The sequence below is a fragment of the Suillus subaureus genome (genome assembly GCF_016647635.1).
Source record: "Suillus subaureus strain MN1 chromosome Unknown BJ212scaffold_128, whole genome shotgun sequence".
NCBI classification, from domain to species: domain Eukaryota; kingdom Fungi; phylum Basidiomycota; class Agaricomycetes; order Boletales; family Suillaceae; genus Suillus; species Suillus subaureus.
The window spans coordinates 12362-26165 of record NW_024538684.1 but is presented as its reverse complement, the minus strand read 5'-3'; the positions used below and the strand labels follow the sequence as shown (position 1 = coordinate 26165).

The 13804-nt window shown below is 47.9% G+C and overlaps 1 protein-coding gene across 1 annotated transcript; it reads left to right on the top strand.

Moving 5' to 3' along the window:
* Nucleotides 1-11418: 11418 nt before the first annotated feature.
* Nucleotides 11419-12175, top strand: BJ212DRAFT_1401208 (uncharacterized protein). The gene is made up of 2 exons (XM_041337329.1): nucleotides 11419-11825; nucleotides 11877-12175. The coding sequence occupies exon 1, from the start codon at nucleotides 11541-11543 to the stop codon at nucleotides 11766-11768; it is 228 nt and encodes a 75-aa protein (XP_041185807.1). The 5' UTR covers nucleotides 11419-11540; the 3' UTR covers nucleotides 11769-11825; nucleotides 11877-12175.
* The last annotated feature ends 1629 nt before the right edge of the window (nucleotides 12176-13804 follow it).

Here is a 13804-nt window from a genome sequence, read left to right as displayed (position 1 = left end):
ATGCAGTATATGGATCTAAAGGGGGGTAACTCTAAAATGAAGCGGGGAGACTAGGAACGAGAGAGAAAATCAGTCTTCGATTGAAGGGGTGAGGGGAGATGATTCCGAAGGAAGGAGAATAAAAGGTGTTGAGACAGAAAACGAAAAGACAATGTGCAGGATGAGTACTTGAGTGACAGTGTACTATGTAAAAGACCAGATCAAGGGGTGAGTTTTGTTTGCAAACCACTGTAAAATGCAGGATGATACAACTCGAACTTTGAAGTATCGGCAAGCTTGAACAAGAGGGGAGGTGCTCGTATTGTGGCCACAGAATCACTGCACAAAGAAGTACAAATAACGGCCCTGGGTGTTGTGGGCAGAACTACTTGAGGTTAGTTTTGTCGGCACAACCAACAGAATGACCGTCCTGCCGATTGGCATAACTCTAGCGGTAAAAAATTCCTATCTACAACATCAATGACCCAGTCCTACTAAAGACATCAACGACGCCTCGTCCCATCCAACCACAGGACAAAGGATCAGCCGAGAGCCTATTTTCACATTTTTAAAGTTATACACAGTGTACATATTATGGACTAGTTCTCTACCAACCCCGGGTTCTGCCATCTGCCAAACCGGTTGGCAGAACTCTGCCCACAACACTAGACTTTCGGACCAGGAAGATAAGACCAGCTGTACCCTTTTCGGGTCCTGGAATATGATCTCACTGACACTATCCTTCGTTGGAGATGGGCCAAGTTTCACTCACTCGAACCCAGGGGCTTTTCAACTGTGCAATCGGAGTTACATGTATTTTTCGAATCCTCCAGCAACACATTTATTGACCGTGACGCATGACGTACTGACAGGATTCAAAGGAGATGAAGAACTTCCGGTTCGCTCACCACAAGATTACCTGTGATGTGCTAAACCCTCTTTGACTCATTGATTCACCCGCTCCATGAGTCTCACTTGGGATACATTAGTCGCATCAATCCGGTGATGGAAGTACTTCTGTTCCACTTGCGTAACGATGGGTCTTCCAAACTTTTCTTTAGAAATGAGCACGTTCCTAGTGCTTAAAACTCGATCATCGAGTGCGTTCAGCATTATCATATGGAGTGCGCTCCGAAACAAAAAGAAAAGTGTAATGCTGATGGAGTTGCTTCAGGATGTATATACTGACATCTCCTCTGGATCTATAGATCCATGTCCCATGATTCTCGTGAGTGGCTCGCCTGCCGTGTAGCTCAAAAAAGGTTATCCTCGGAATATCTTGACTTTGCCGAGTAAGCACCTCACCGTGATATAGTCAAACCAGCAAGGAAATGTTAACCATGATATTTCGTCTAGTTTTGGTTAAGATATTTAACTACTTACCTGTTTCATTCGAAACCGGGTATCGTGAGCAGCAAGACCTGAAGTCATTTTGGTCTAATAGGTTTTAGTTCATCAGGTAAGAGCAAGTGTCATGTGTAAGTAACTGAGAACAGACACTATCATATAAAATCATGCCAGCCTCCTTCTTCGACCTTATCAACCCCCTCTCAACACCTCCAGGTCAAGTACAGCGGCACATCATGAGTCTTTTGAAGATCCCCTTCATTCTAGTTTCGGCCATTGGCACCCATATTTCGTTGACTTCCGCTTCTCTGTCACCGTCATCTAAAGAGAAGGTGGTGCCCTCGTCGTTCGAATCCTTTGTTGGATGGTTTTTGGAACTTCGTTGTATGGAATTAATGAAGGTGGTGCTCCTAAACACGGGTCGTTGTCTTTATTAATCTGTTTGCGATACAACAGATTAGCGTATGGACAGCATCATCTGCTGAAGTGGCTAACATCCTGGTCATACATATAGATCCCTCACACATTCCAGAAGGAATCTATGGCGCTAGAGTTGTGGGGCTTTTGCGCGTTCTTTACCCTACATCACTCACTCCCGCTTTCTTTGTCGGCAGTATTGCCATCGCGATCGGCGGCGCATCGAGGCTTTATTGTATCTCGACGCTAGGAAAGCTCTGGAGCTTCCACCTCAGCGTCAGAAAAGAGCACAGACTTGTGACAGGCGGGCCGTGCTCGGTGGTTCGCCACCCAAGCTACACTGGTCTTCTTCTCCAAAGTGTGGGGTTCGCCATCATGCACGGAAGTCAAGGATCATGGATGAGGCAATCTGGAATCTTACAAGTGCCTTTCATTAAAGTATTAGCAATGACTAGCTTTTTCGTATTTACCACGTTCTTCGCTTGGATTTCCATCAGCCGACCTCAGTTCTTCTTCTCCGCCGCTATCACCCGAAGAGAAGGTGGAACCCCCCCCCTGCTCGAAATCATCATCCTGCAGTTTCAGAGTCTTTGGGATAATGATATAAAGAAGGTGTGTGGCTTCGATGTATCTGTCGTTGTTTATATCGGTCGGTAGACAACTTAACAGATCTGCACATGGGCAGCATTGTCTGTTGAAGTGGCCAATATTCTTGACATGCATATAGATCCCTCGCAGATCCAAGAGGGCATCTACGGCGCCAGAGCTCCGCAGCTTTTGCGCGCTCTTCACTCGACGCCAATCACCCCCGCTTTCCTTGCCGGTAGTTCTTGCTATCACGATTGGCGGCATGTTCAGGCTCTATGGTGTGTCGGTGTTAGGGAAATGTTGGAGCTGGCCGCTCAGCATCAGACGAGAGCTTGTGACGAGTAGGCCATACTCTCTTGTTCGGCACCCAAGCTATACCGGTTTCCTTCTCCAATATATTGGGCTCGTTGCCATGTATGGAGAGCAAGGATCGTAGTTGAGACAGTCCGGGATTCTACAAGTACCTCAGTAAACGTGCTAGTGGCATTAGGCATCTTCGGGTTTACAGTATGTGCTTGGATGATTGTTAGCCGACCTCCAGTGGAGGACAAGATGCTCCAGCGTGCACTGGGAAAAGATTGGGAAAATCGGGTGATTGCTCCCTGGGATTTATTGATCACATGCATTCTGCTTTAAAGTAGAATGCATGATTGTTGTACACATGTAACATAAACCATAGAAAGTATCCGCATACATGGTAAGGATATTGGCCACTTCAGCAGACGATACTGCCCATGTACAGATCTATTATAATTATATTGTCAGGTCAGGCAACGACTAACAACACATCCATCTTGTTTTTAGCTGACGGGGGCGAAGCAGAAGAATTGAGTGAAACATGGACGCCAAAGGACGAAGCTACGATAAAGGGAATCTTCAATAGACTCATGGCGCACCACTGGACTGTCTATGGGGCCTGCAATGAGGCGCCTTAAATACCTGGACATCAACACCTCTAGGCGTACTACACGCCACAGAACTCGCATGTGATTATTTTGAATCGTCAAGCTCCCCCAGAACGAGTTTATGGAGTACAATGATCAATTCCTACCAGGTGCATTCCTATGCTTTCAGCATCAGATGCGAAGTACGCTCAGTCAACCCGGAAGGAACAAAGAATGCATGTTACCTGTTCGGGTTACTTCAGGATATTATCCTAGGGACGTGCCCTCTGCGAGCGTCAGCGCCCGTGGTGTAGCAAATATAAAGATATAGATGTACTTGCCATCGAAACACTGGTGTTGCCTTATGAGCATCTCGCCATGAGGTACATAGCCATAATTGCACTTCACCAAGAATGATAATCATGGCTTCTCAGAACTTGCGATTGAAACATTCCACATACAAGTCTCTTTGAAGATGTTCAATTGGCGTACGCAAATTCCGACCTACATAGAGGACTTGTGAGAAGGATGAGATAGCACTGGAAGAGCGATCGCCACACAGCGGAATGGCGGGAAAATGCCTGCGGACGTGGCGCTGGTACACCGGGTGATAGAGACCATAAGTTTGTCTAACACGAGGCCAAGCCCCAAAGATCATGAACAGTGATTCAAACAAAAAAGCGTAGAGCCCAAAGATCGGTGAACAACGCATGGTTATTTAGCAAGCTCATAACGAGGATGCGGCAGCTCGGAAATGGGAGGAACTTTGGAAAGGTCGTAGAGTAGAAAGGTGAAACATGATCCTTGAAGGCTAGAGTTCAGAGAGGGCCGAGTAGGTGCGCACACCAGGACCTTAGTGACGGATCAGAATGCTTCACTACAGTGACCGTGGAGGAAGTAAAAGCAAGAAATGGGGCGCTCACACAAGCACTGGATATCCCCAATCATTCTGCGTCACAATTGGGGTACTATAAGGGGAGGACGCACCTGTGAATCAAATCAACAACCAAAGACCTGCCAGTGCTACCACATCAATCATCATAAAAAAATCTCGCACTCAAATAAGACTTTTGACACGTAGCCCCGTACATACAAGTACACGGGCAAATTACACCGCCGACACAAACCGACCCCCAAAGCCTCGCTACCGATCCGCCAAGTCACTGCACAAAAACACTAAATCAGGAATGCAACCTTAAACCACTCAATCTATGTCACATACCGCCTACTATTCTGTACCCGCAAAAACAACCAATCCACAGCCTCGCGAACGCCAGCTCTAAAAGGTCAATCCCGTCAGCCAACCCCACACACACGTGAAGCGCGCTCACCCATCAAGCGCTGAAACGCCCAAAACATCTAAACTAGCAATCCTCTCCCGTTTCCTCTCCATCTCTGCATCCTCATCCTCGCCAAACCTCCTTCTCGCGCTCTCCCTCCTTCTCTGATCCCAATCTTCATAATCCTGCCTTATCTCTGAAACGCTGAGGCTTGAAGGGGAATCTTGTTTGTTTGCAAGGAGTAGGAGAGGGATGTTGAGCGTTTGGGGGAGGAGAGGACTGTGTCTGTGGGAGTCGAGAGTGAGCGATTTGTTTTGGGTTCGTCGTTTTATGATGGTTGAGGGAGTGATTAAGGGTGCGTACTACATACCAAAGACTTCCCAGCCCTCACTGAGCCTCTCTCGGTCTTGCGCGTCGATAACGTACGCTACGGCGTGACAGTCGTCGTAGTATCTGTGCCAGATGGACCGGATGCCGCGTTGTCCTCCGAGGTCAAAGAAGTTTATGATGCTGGATGGGAGAGATATTTTGCCCGCTGCGTGTCAAATTCACATTGATGAGCACCGAAATCGAAACTGGAGTTCTGAGAAATGAGTACTATTTTGCCCCACAGTCGGGCCAATCTTGGACGGGTCAAGCCCAGGAGTCTCGTTATACATAGTCTTTATTTTCTCCAAAAATGTCTAGTCTCAGAGTCTGTTCTCAGCGCGGACTCGCGGTGAGGAGCGAGACGCACGGTTTTGCCAGCACCATCAAGGCCGATGATGATAACTGAAAACTCTTCTTTCCTATCATCTTCAGATGCAGGTGAAGGAGCCAATGTGAAGCCTTACCTCGTCAAGTACTCGTGTAAGCCTTTTAAGAGGTGATACATGACGGGTGATGGTGAGAGGAAATTGGAACGCGAAGCGGCACATGTTGACTCAGCACTACTGGCACAAAACACAAGTTGCTACTATGCCATCATGTAGTAGTAGCTATATGCACCCAGCTGCAGCTGCAAAGTCTATACTGTTTGCCGGGTGCCAGGCTCACTTTCAATCATCGTCGATATTTAGAAGGAACGACTGTCTTCCTTCTATTTGGTTGGCTACTAATGGATGACTTTCCATAGGCTCGAAAAATTCTTATTAGAATATCATACCATAGAATTGGCCGCATTAGGCAGGTGTGCCGCGATGCCGCGATTCATTTTCACACGATTACCAAACATGTTCCGTTTTGCCCCCCTCAATAAACCTTAATCTATTGGGGGGGGGGGGGGGTACCCCCCCCCCAATAGACTTTGCAGATGACTTCCATCCGTTTTAGGCCACTAACGCCAGCGATATACGCTGACATAATCAGCCTTGCTCGAGATGCATTGCATGCAATGTAGCACCTTGTGCAGTAATACCGAGGTGTGTTTCAACCTTTTGTCAACTATACTAATGTCTCTTTCTCCCGCCACTATCTAGATGTTATCTAGTGCCATGTGGAATGTCCTTGGATGTCCGTGCCCAGTAATGAAGTTATTACCTGGCCACAGCAACCAGTCTGCCTCTGGTGCCTCCAATCTCGCCCAATGCAACCTAGCATCAACCTCCCACCAATCCTATCCCTCTGTCAATGAAATTTTCTTCAATATACCTCAATATAAAGTCAGCAAGCTTGTAGCTACTCCATTTTGGCTTTGCGCGCTCGCATTGCGCTGTTACCAGCCCAGGGACCTTTACTTTTTTTTATACTATGAATATCCCCACCCCTTGCATCTGGTGGAACAAACACTTGAAACATATAAAGCTTGTGTACTGGTAGCCACAAGGTAAGTACCTAAACTTTCAGTCCCTCCAATGTCTGACATTACCCCCTCCCAATGTATGATTGTCCCTCATAGCCAGTCGATTCCTGAGTTGTGCTATGATAATGCAGGGAATGCATATGCATGTGACCACTTGGGTCATTGGCAGCCCCATCCTGGGATCGCACAGGCTGTCACTCGAGTGCTGTGTTCTGAAGACTCCCAGGCATATGGCGTGAGTCTTCATCATTCTCTGATCTTCAACAACATGTACTTATCACCTTGCAGCAACATGCAGCTGCACCCTTGATGTATGGACTTACAACTCCAGCCAACTTCTCCCAACCTCACTTGTCACCACCACCCTCACCACCTGGGTCCCGCCTTGTGCTGTCTAGCACATACCAGGATCCAGTTCATATCCCACTCCTGGATTCACCAGACTGAGACCTTTGCGACCCCTTGATGATTGCCAAATCTTGTGGATACATGCCTGCTATCAAAGCTGGCAGGGCGCATCGCAAGACTGTGACCAAAGCTACCAAAGGCAAGGGTAAAGATAAGGAGAATACTAACATGAATGGAGGTGACCACCCTCAAAAGCATGCACGTGCCCTTGAGGATGATGAAGATGATCCGAGGGCCAAACATGGCTGCCCACATGGTTCCAACAATTACAGCTCAGCAGATCTCAAGGCCCTCCTGGACTTTGTCAAAGATGAGCTGCCTCTGGGCCAGAAAGGGTGGCAAGCAATCCACTTGAAGTTCATGCAGTGGGCAAGCCGCCATGAATGCCCTCACCGTAAAGCCCAGTCACTCAAAACCAAATTCAAACAAGTAAGTTCTAGTTCATTCTACAATGGCATCTTAATGTCTCACCTTGCAACCTCAGTTTGTGAAGACTACAAAGCCCACTGGTGATGGAGTGTGTCCTCCTGATGTGACTCGAGCCCATGAGCTTGATGCACGCATCAATGAGCATGCTGGCACACGCGATCTAAATGACTTGGACTATGATGCCCAGGACAACGAGTTGAATTGTAACAACCCACCTGTCAAGGTGTGAAGTATGTCCCCCCTCAAGCACACTGCAGTCACCCGTGCCACTTGGACAGATGCACCTGTGGCATGCCACCAAGGTGCAGCAGCCTCAGAGCTGCTTTCTTGCATTAGCAGGGCCTTTGACCCTGCTGTTCAGCAAGTTCGAGACGAGGATCATGCCACCAGGACTCTTGCAAACACGCAGTTGCTTACCCAGGGACAGCAGCTGTGTGATGCAAATGCCGTCACTGAGAAATTACGGACCCAACTGTTCGACCTACAAACCAGACTCTATGCTACTGAACATGAGCATGACCTTACCCAGACTCTACGCTACTGAACACGAGCGTGACCTTACCCAGACTCTACGCTACTGAACGCGAGCATGACCTTACCCAGCTTCACCTGGAGACAGCACAAGTTCACCAGCCTACTCCCAACCAAGCTGCTCCCAAATCTTGTCACCAGCGCAAACTGAAACCAAAATACACAGACTATACTTATTACCCTGACGGAGGTCAAAGTGTCATCTGGCACAGTGATCCAGAGACCTCAGCATCAGATGCTTCAGACCATCCTCCAACATCTCCTCAATATATGCATCCTACTCCTCCTCCTTTCAATACCACTCCTTCTCCTTGCTTCACCTACCACCACTGGGCATCCAGACCCCATTCATGTGGTGCAGGGTGCCCACGCAATTCTGTCGTCATTCGTTCTAATAGGGAACAGACCCAAGTGCATACAGACATCAAGAGTGAGGAGGATGATGTGGATGACCTGCCAATGAGCAAGTCAGCTCACTGTCAAACACCAGAGGTGTAATTTCTCACTTCTCTCACTAAAGGCACTCGCACAGCTTAGATAGATAAGGTATCATTTCTCGCTTCTCTCACTAAAGGCACTCATGCAGCTTAGATACATTTCTTGCTTCTCTCGCTAAAGGTACTCATGCAGCTTATACAGATAAACATATGTCATTTCATTGTCATAGTCCAGTTCTTTAATCAAATTCTTGAGCTACTTGTACTCTAGCGTGACATGAAAATGTGTAACACGATCTTTCTGCCTTTGCTCTGAAAACAACATGTTCTCAAAATCATGCCACACAGCAATGTCATCAAGTGTCTCCTGCCAATGTTTGAGGTACACTGTCCATATTTGATTGATGCCGACATGGATTGCATGCAGATTGTGCAAATGTTAAGAACCATGTTGCTCAAGGGGGAGAGAGACTGACTCAGAGGGGCTTGGCCTCAGCTCGTACGCTGTGCCCCTTACCCAAGTATGTGCCCTTCATTTCGTATGAGGTCCAATGATGGTCCAACAAAGTCTGGAGGACTTCTGGAGGCTGGCTACTCTGCTGGAGAGTGCTAGAGGACTTCCGGAGGAGCGCAGGAAAGTTCCAGAGGAATACAGGAAGTGCTCAGGAGAGTTCCCACTACAAGGTAATACTTCTACAGGAAACAGGATGGAAGGATAGGAGGTCCAAAGGTCCGGAGGACAGGAGGACAGGAGGACAGGAGGACAGGAGGGCAGGAGGGCAGGATGACGGAGGACAGAAGGACAGGATGTCTGAAGGTACAGAGGGTGGAACATCCAAAGGACAGGACATCCAGAGGTCCAGAAGGAATAGGGGCTACATCAGACGAAGTCCAATGTAGAAACAAGCAGGGGTAGACTACCCTAAGGTAGAGTCAGAGGGACAGGGATTGGACCTAAGTCTGGAAAGAGGGTAAGTGCCGGAAAGGCGGAGCTCTGGCCTAGGGGATCAATCCCTAGGCCTGATGGGTAGGACAGACTTAGGTGGACCAAAGTCTGAGAGAGGATTGGGCAAGTCTAAGTTGCTATTCAAACTAGGGAACTACAGGAGTATCTACAGGGGTTATATACTGAACAATATCTGAGGGGATCAGTAAGCAAAGGAGCAAGGCTATGTACGAGCATGTGGAAACACATTAGTAAGTAAGTCGGAACATAAGTAAATGAACTCAGAGATGAGGACTCGTACAAGGATCAATAAGCAAGACAGAACAAGAGGTAACTGAAAGCCGGAAGGCAGAGAATGCCTAAATGGGGATAGGCGCAGGATATCGGACAGAGGGTGGGAATAGGTCCGGAGTTAATATCCGGAGGTCCGGAGATCTGGGGATCCGGAAGACAAGGTGGATACAGGACCAGAATACAAGAAGGTGGATATAGTCTGGAATCTGAGATGAGGTGAAGTCCAGATGTCTTGCTGGATGGAGTGTGCATAGGGTGGACAGGATAGGGTTGTATGGATCAGGCTAGCAGTGAGGATCCGATGGTCCAGAGCTCAGGGGTAAATCTGGAGTGTAGTCAATCCTGCTGAGGTGTGGAGCACAGTGGAAGGGGATCTTGGAATGAGCTGGATATGATGTGGGGTCTGGATGTAGGCTCGGAAGGCGTGGGAATATGATGGAATGTGGGTCTGGATTGTGGGATATGACAGCAAACGAACACAGATTTCGATGAGATCACCCCGTGAGTCTTTGTCAGCGATTTTGAGTGGTACATGCAATCTTCCAAAAGCACCTTGAAGACCACGCATCCCCCATTCAGCAGTCTGCCAGTATGAAAGCAGTTCGTGATTAAATGCCATCTGTTCATCAATCTCAGTGAGTGAGCCCTGAACACGTTGGCCTTGTTTCAGAGGTGCACAGATTTGGCCCTGTATGTCATTGCTGCCACACAGGAATGCCGTGTCAGCGACAATATAATAACCAGGGGGAGTATCATTTTGAAGAGAGGTGTAGATTTGATGAGTGAGACATGAGTCGTACCAACTGCCTGGGGCATTCAGCCTTGCAGCAATAATCACCCCTGTAATGTTGTTGATCAAGGCTAGAGCAGGACACTGCATCAAACTTACCTTCAGCTGAAAAAGCTAATACAGAACTGATAAAGTGCTCTGAGAGCCACCCATTAAACGTCACATTCTCGATGTTGACATCATCTGACGTTTGCACCAGTAGTTTGAGACCATCAATACTACCAAATGCCCCTTCAAGTCTCCCATGATGGGCCACAACAAGTGCGCTACAGCACTCGAAGTCTAAGCCTGCCAGCCATTGAATTTTGGCATCTGTTAGAGTGTGGAGGGTGCATAGGAGAAGCTTAAGACCAAAGTGAAGGTATCGAGTGACAGTACTGGGGATGATAGCAAAGATCTGCTGTAGGCTGATAGCATGCATAGTGGAGCTAAGATAGTGTAGCACAAGCCCAAGTGCCCCTGCGGCATCAAGGGAGCACTGATTTATCCATGGATTTCCATGTGCAGAGACATCATCATGAGGAATCGGTGTCTCAAACCAGGCTTGCGCAAAGCCTGCAGTAAGTAGTGAAGAGAAGATGGGCACATCAACACCCATTGTGGTGATAAAGGCTCAATTGTTCTGGCTGTCATATAGTACCTGCCATGGGGTGTTCATGCAAGGATTTGGAAGTAGTTGGGGTTGGCAAAGATATAGACGATGAGGGTGCTGAGTGTCAATCTGGTCTTGTCGTGCTACCTCACTCCCACCAATGATAGCAGCTGCTAGGACCCGAGCTCTTTCGTTGTCATCGAATTGAAGTTCAGCCTCATCCTCGTCAAGAAGCAGGTACTGGATTGCAAGATCATCATGATGGTCCATTAAGGGCTGGACTAAATCTATTGGACTGCACGCACGGGGGATTATTCTAGTATAGGTTAACATATCAGCGGTATTGGTAATGCTTTTGAGACTCCGGTATATTCTATCCTGGATTATTTTGCCTACGGAAAGTCATCCAATACGGGAGACTACCGTGACTTAGCAACTGGTTCTGCTTAACTCTTCCGAAAATATACTCGGCGCTCCCAACCATCGATAGATATCCCCTGATGGCTTCCAAATCTACCGACCTCTACAAGCGACCACTCACGATATGACCCCTCACATTGCGCAATAGTATCATAATGTCAGCGGTCGCCGGTGACACTGTTACTACCTACCAGAGTTTCAAGTGGCAATACACTACATCCATTGAACTTGCGCATGGGGATGTCGGACTGATGATAGATCGATGTTGCCTCGGTGATAAATTATCACCGAGGCAACATCGACCTATCAACAAGGGCAGGTTATGATGATGTTCCAATTCTTCGGAGCTGAATGCCAGAACACGCCTGGGTCCTGGAATATGGAATGAGGGCCAGATTCAACTGCTACTTGGGAAAGGATGACCAATGCCGTGCATGCTGAAGGAGGCCTTAGGTATGACTTCTTCCCTAGCGTTCTTCTCGACCTGATAGAACATCACAACAGCGCAATCTGCTCGCATAGAATAACGCATCACACAGTAGTTCTTCCGCTGTATCCAGGCCGTACGAGTCACTCAGATGCCCCTGAACAAAAGGCTTCGGGAATGGTGGGCTATCAAGTGCTTGTAAGACATATTGATATGTAACCAAAGCCGGTTTACGAACCCTCAGCGCGTGGGGGAAAGTTCAAGTTTTCAACGACCGTAAGTAGCATTTCTGCACTGTGGCTTTTTATGAGACTGATGTAGAAGCAGCCGCAGCTATGCAACTAACGCCGATAGTTCCGCGCAACAATGTCGGGTGTAGCGGGATTATATCTTCGTGTTCAAATTCGTCGCTAGCCACATCAATTGACCTATCTTCTTTTAGTATATCCATATTACGCGGCCTACGTTCAGGGATGATTGCTAATGGGAGCGGGGGTATACTGCAGAGGGGGGAAAGTTTAGGCTTGTATGATATGGGCTATCCCTGGACCGACACGACTGTCTCTGGATGATCAATCTGGGGATCGATGACCTGTCAAATATCATATTACGTGTTTTGTTTTGCCCAAAGTTCGCCCTACTCGAGATTAGTCTCATGGCCTTCTCTTGGGCGATCATCGCCCACGATGCAGGATAAGGATCTTACCACAGAGACACTGGCTCTGTCGCCGCTTTTGACCTCGCGATGCATATGAGGTATATAGCCAAATTGCACAGTTTCGAAGATGTCTCGCCTTCAAAAAATTATCAATTACATGAATAAAACAAACATATAATGCCATTGGCTCGCTGCCAGACTCCAGAATCGCAATTGCACACTAGGAGGGTACAGAGCCCCGACTCTGAGAACTGAGAGATGCGCAGCTGAAGCAGAGATCGACGATGACACGAGAGCAGAAGGCTAATTATAATTCCTTGGACGATGACCAGTAACCAGCTGCAGTTCGTCTCACCAACCAGCTCCAAAAACGGTGCGCTGAGGATGGCACACGCGAGGACTACCACGCTGCGGCTGTAGACGGTCAGCACTCGCCTAATCAAGTCAGGGAGTGAGGCAAAGACCGAGTGGTGGGAGAAATATGAGAGCTGGAGTCTGCAGAGTACCAGCACCAAGTATTGGATCACGATATTATACTGCTGTGACTCCTCGTAGCAATCAAGCTGCGCCCGTGAGCACAGAATCCCCTCTATTCTGCGCCGTGACATGGGGCAGAACGTACCTGTGAATAGAATCAACACTGGGCACAATGCATAATATCGAGCGTTTAGAAGAGAGGTGTGTCTGTAGGAAGCGTATTGTTTCATTTATCGTGAGGAATGAGTCGTGTGATGATTGGGAATGGTGTACTTCTGCTTGCTCAGAACACCGATCTCAAACTTCGAACTTCAAACGAAACAATCAACATCCCATCCAATTCACCCATCTACCATTCTGCACGCGCAAGAATGAAGGATCAACAACGTCGCGGATGCCAGTTCGGAAATCTAATGGCGTAAGTCCTAGTCAACCTCGAGGAGGAGAAACTAGTTTATCGACGGGGGAAAGAGGCGGATATCTCGAGTGTTTGGGGAAGTAGGGAGTGTATCTGTGGAGAGTGGAGAATGATGAGGGCGTGCTACACATTGAAAGAACCAAGAGCCCACATACCAAAGTCTGCCCCCTTCCCTATCTCGCATCGCTACGGCCGAGTCGTACAATCCATACCAAATGAACCAGATTGAGGATTCAGATTTCGCGTTTCCCTCCAAAAAGAAGTGTAAGAATCCGGATGCTTGGGGACTGCCCGCCGTGTTGAATTCAAATCTAATGAAGATTCATGCTATGGAAATCAATTAATAACTTGAAAGAGCGTCGAAAAGAAACACCCCAACATCGAAACTGGGGCAATGGCATTCAGATCTAAAAGACACCGTGTCTTCCGGGTCCGAATCACATGGCTCCAGAGTCGACAGTCGTCCTTCAAGTTCTTTACTCGGAACAATGTCTTTGTGTTCAATGTTCATCTTTCTCGTTGACCATGGCCTGGGTTTATTCCTACAATCGGTCTTTTCTCGCGGAAAGTGGAAGTTGCAGGGAAGAAGCGATTTGAAGAACCCGAACTCGAGTCTCGAAATGGGAGTTGGGGTTGTGGTTAGGGAGAAGTTGTGTCTGTGAGCACTGAGCGAGTGAGGAATGAGTGGCCCGGGGGCGTGCA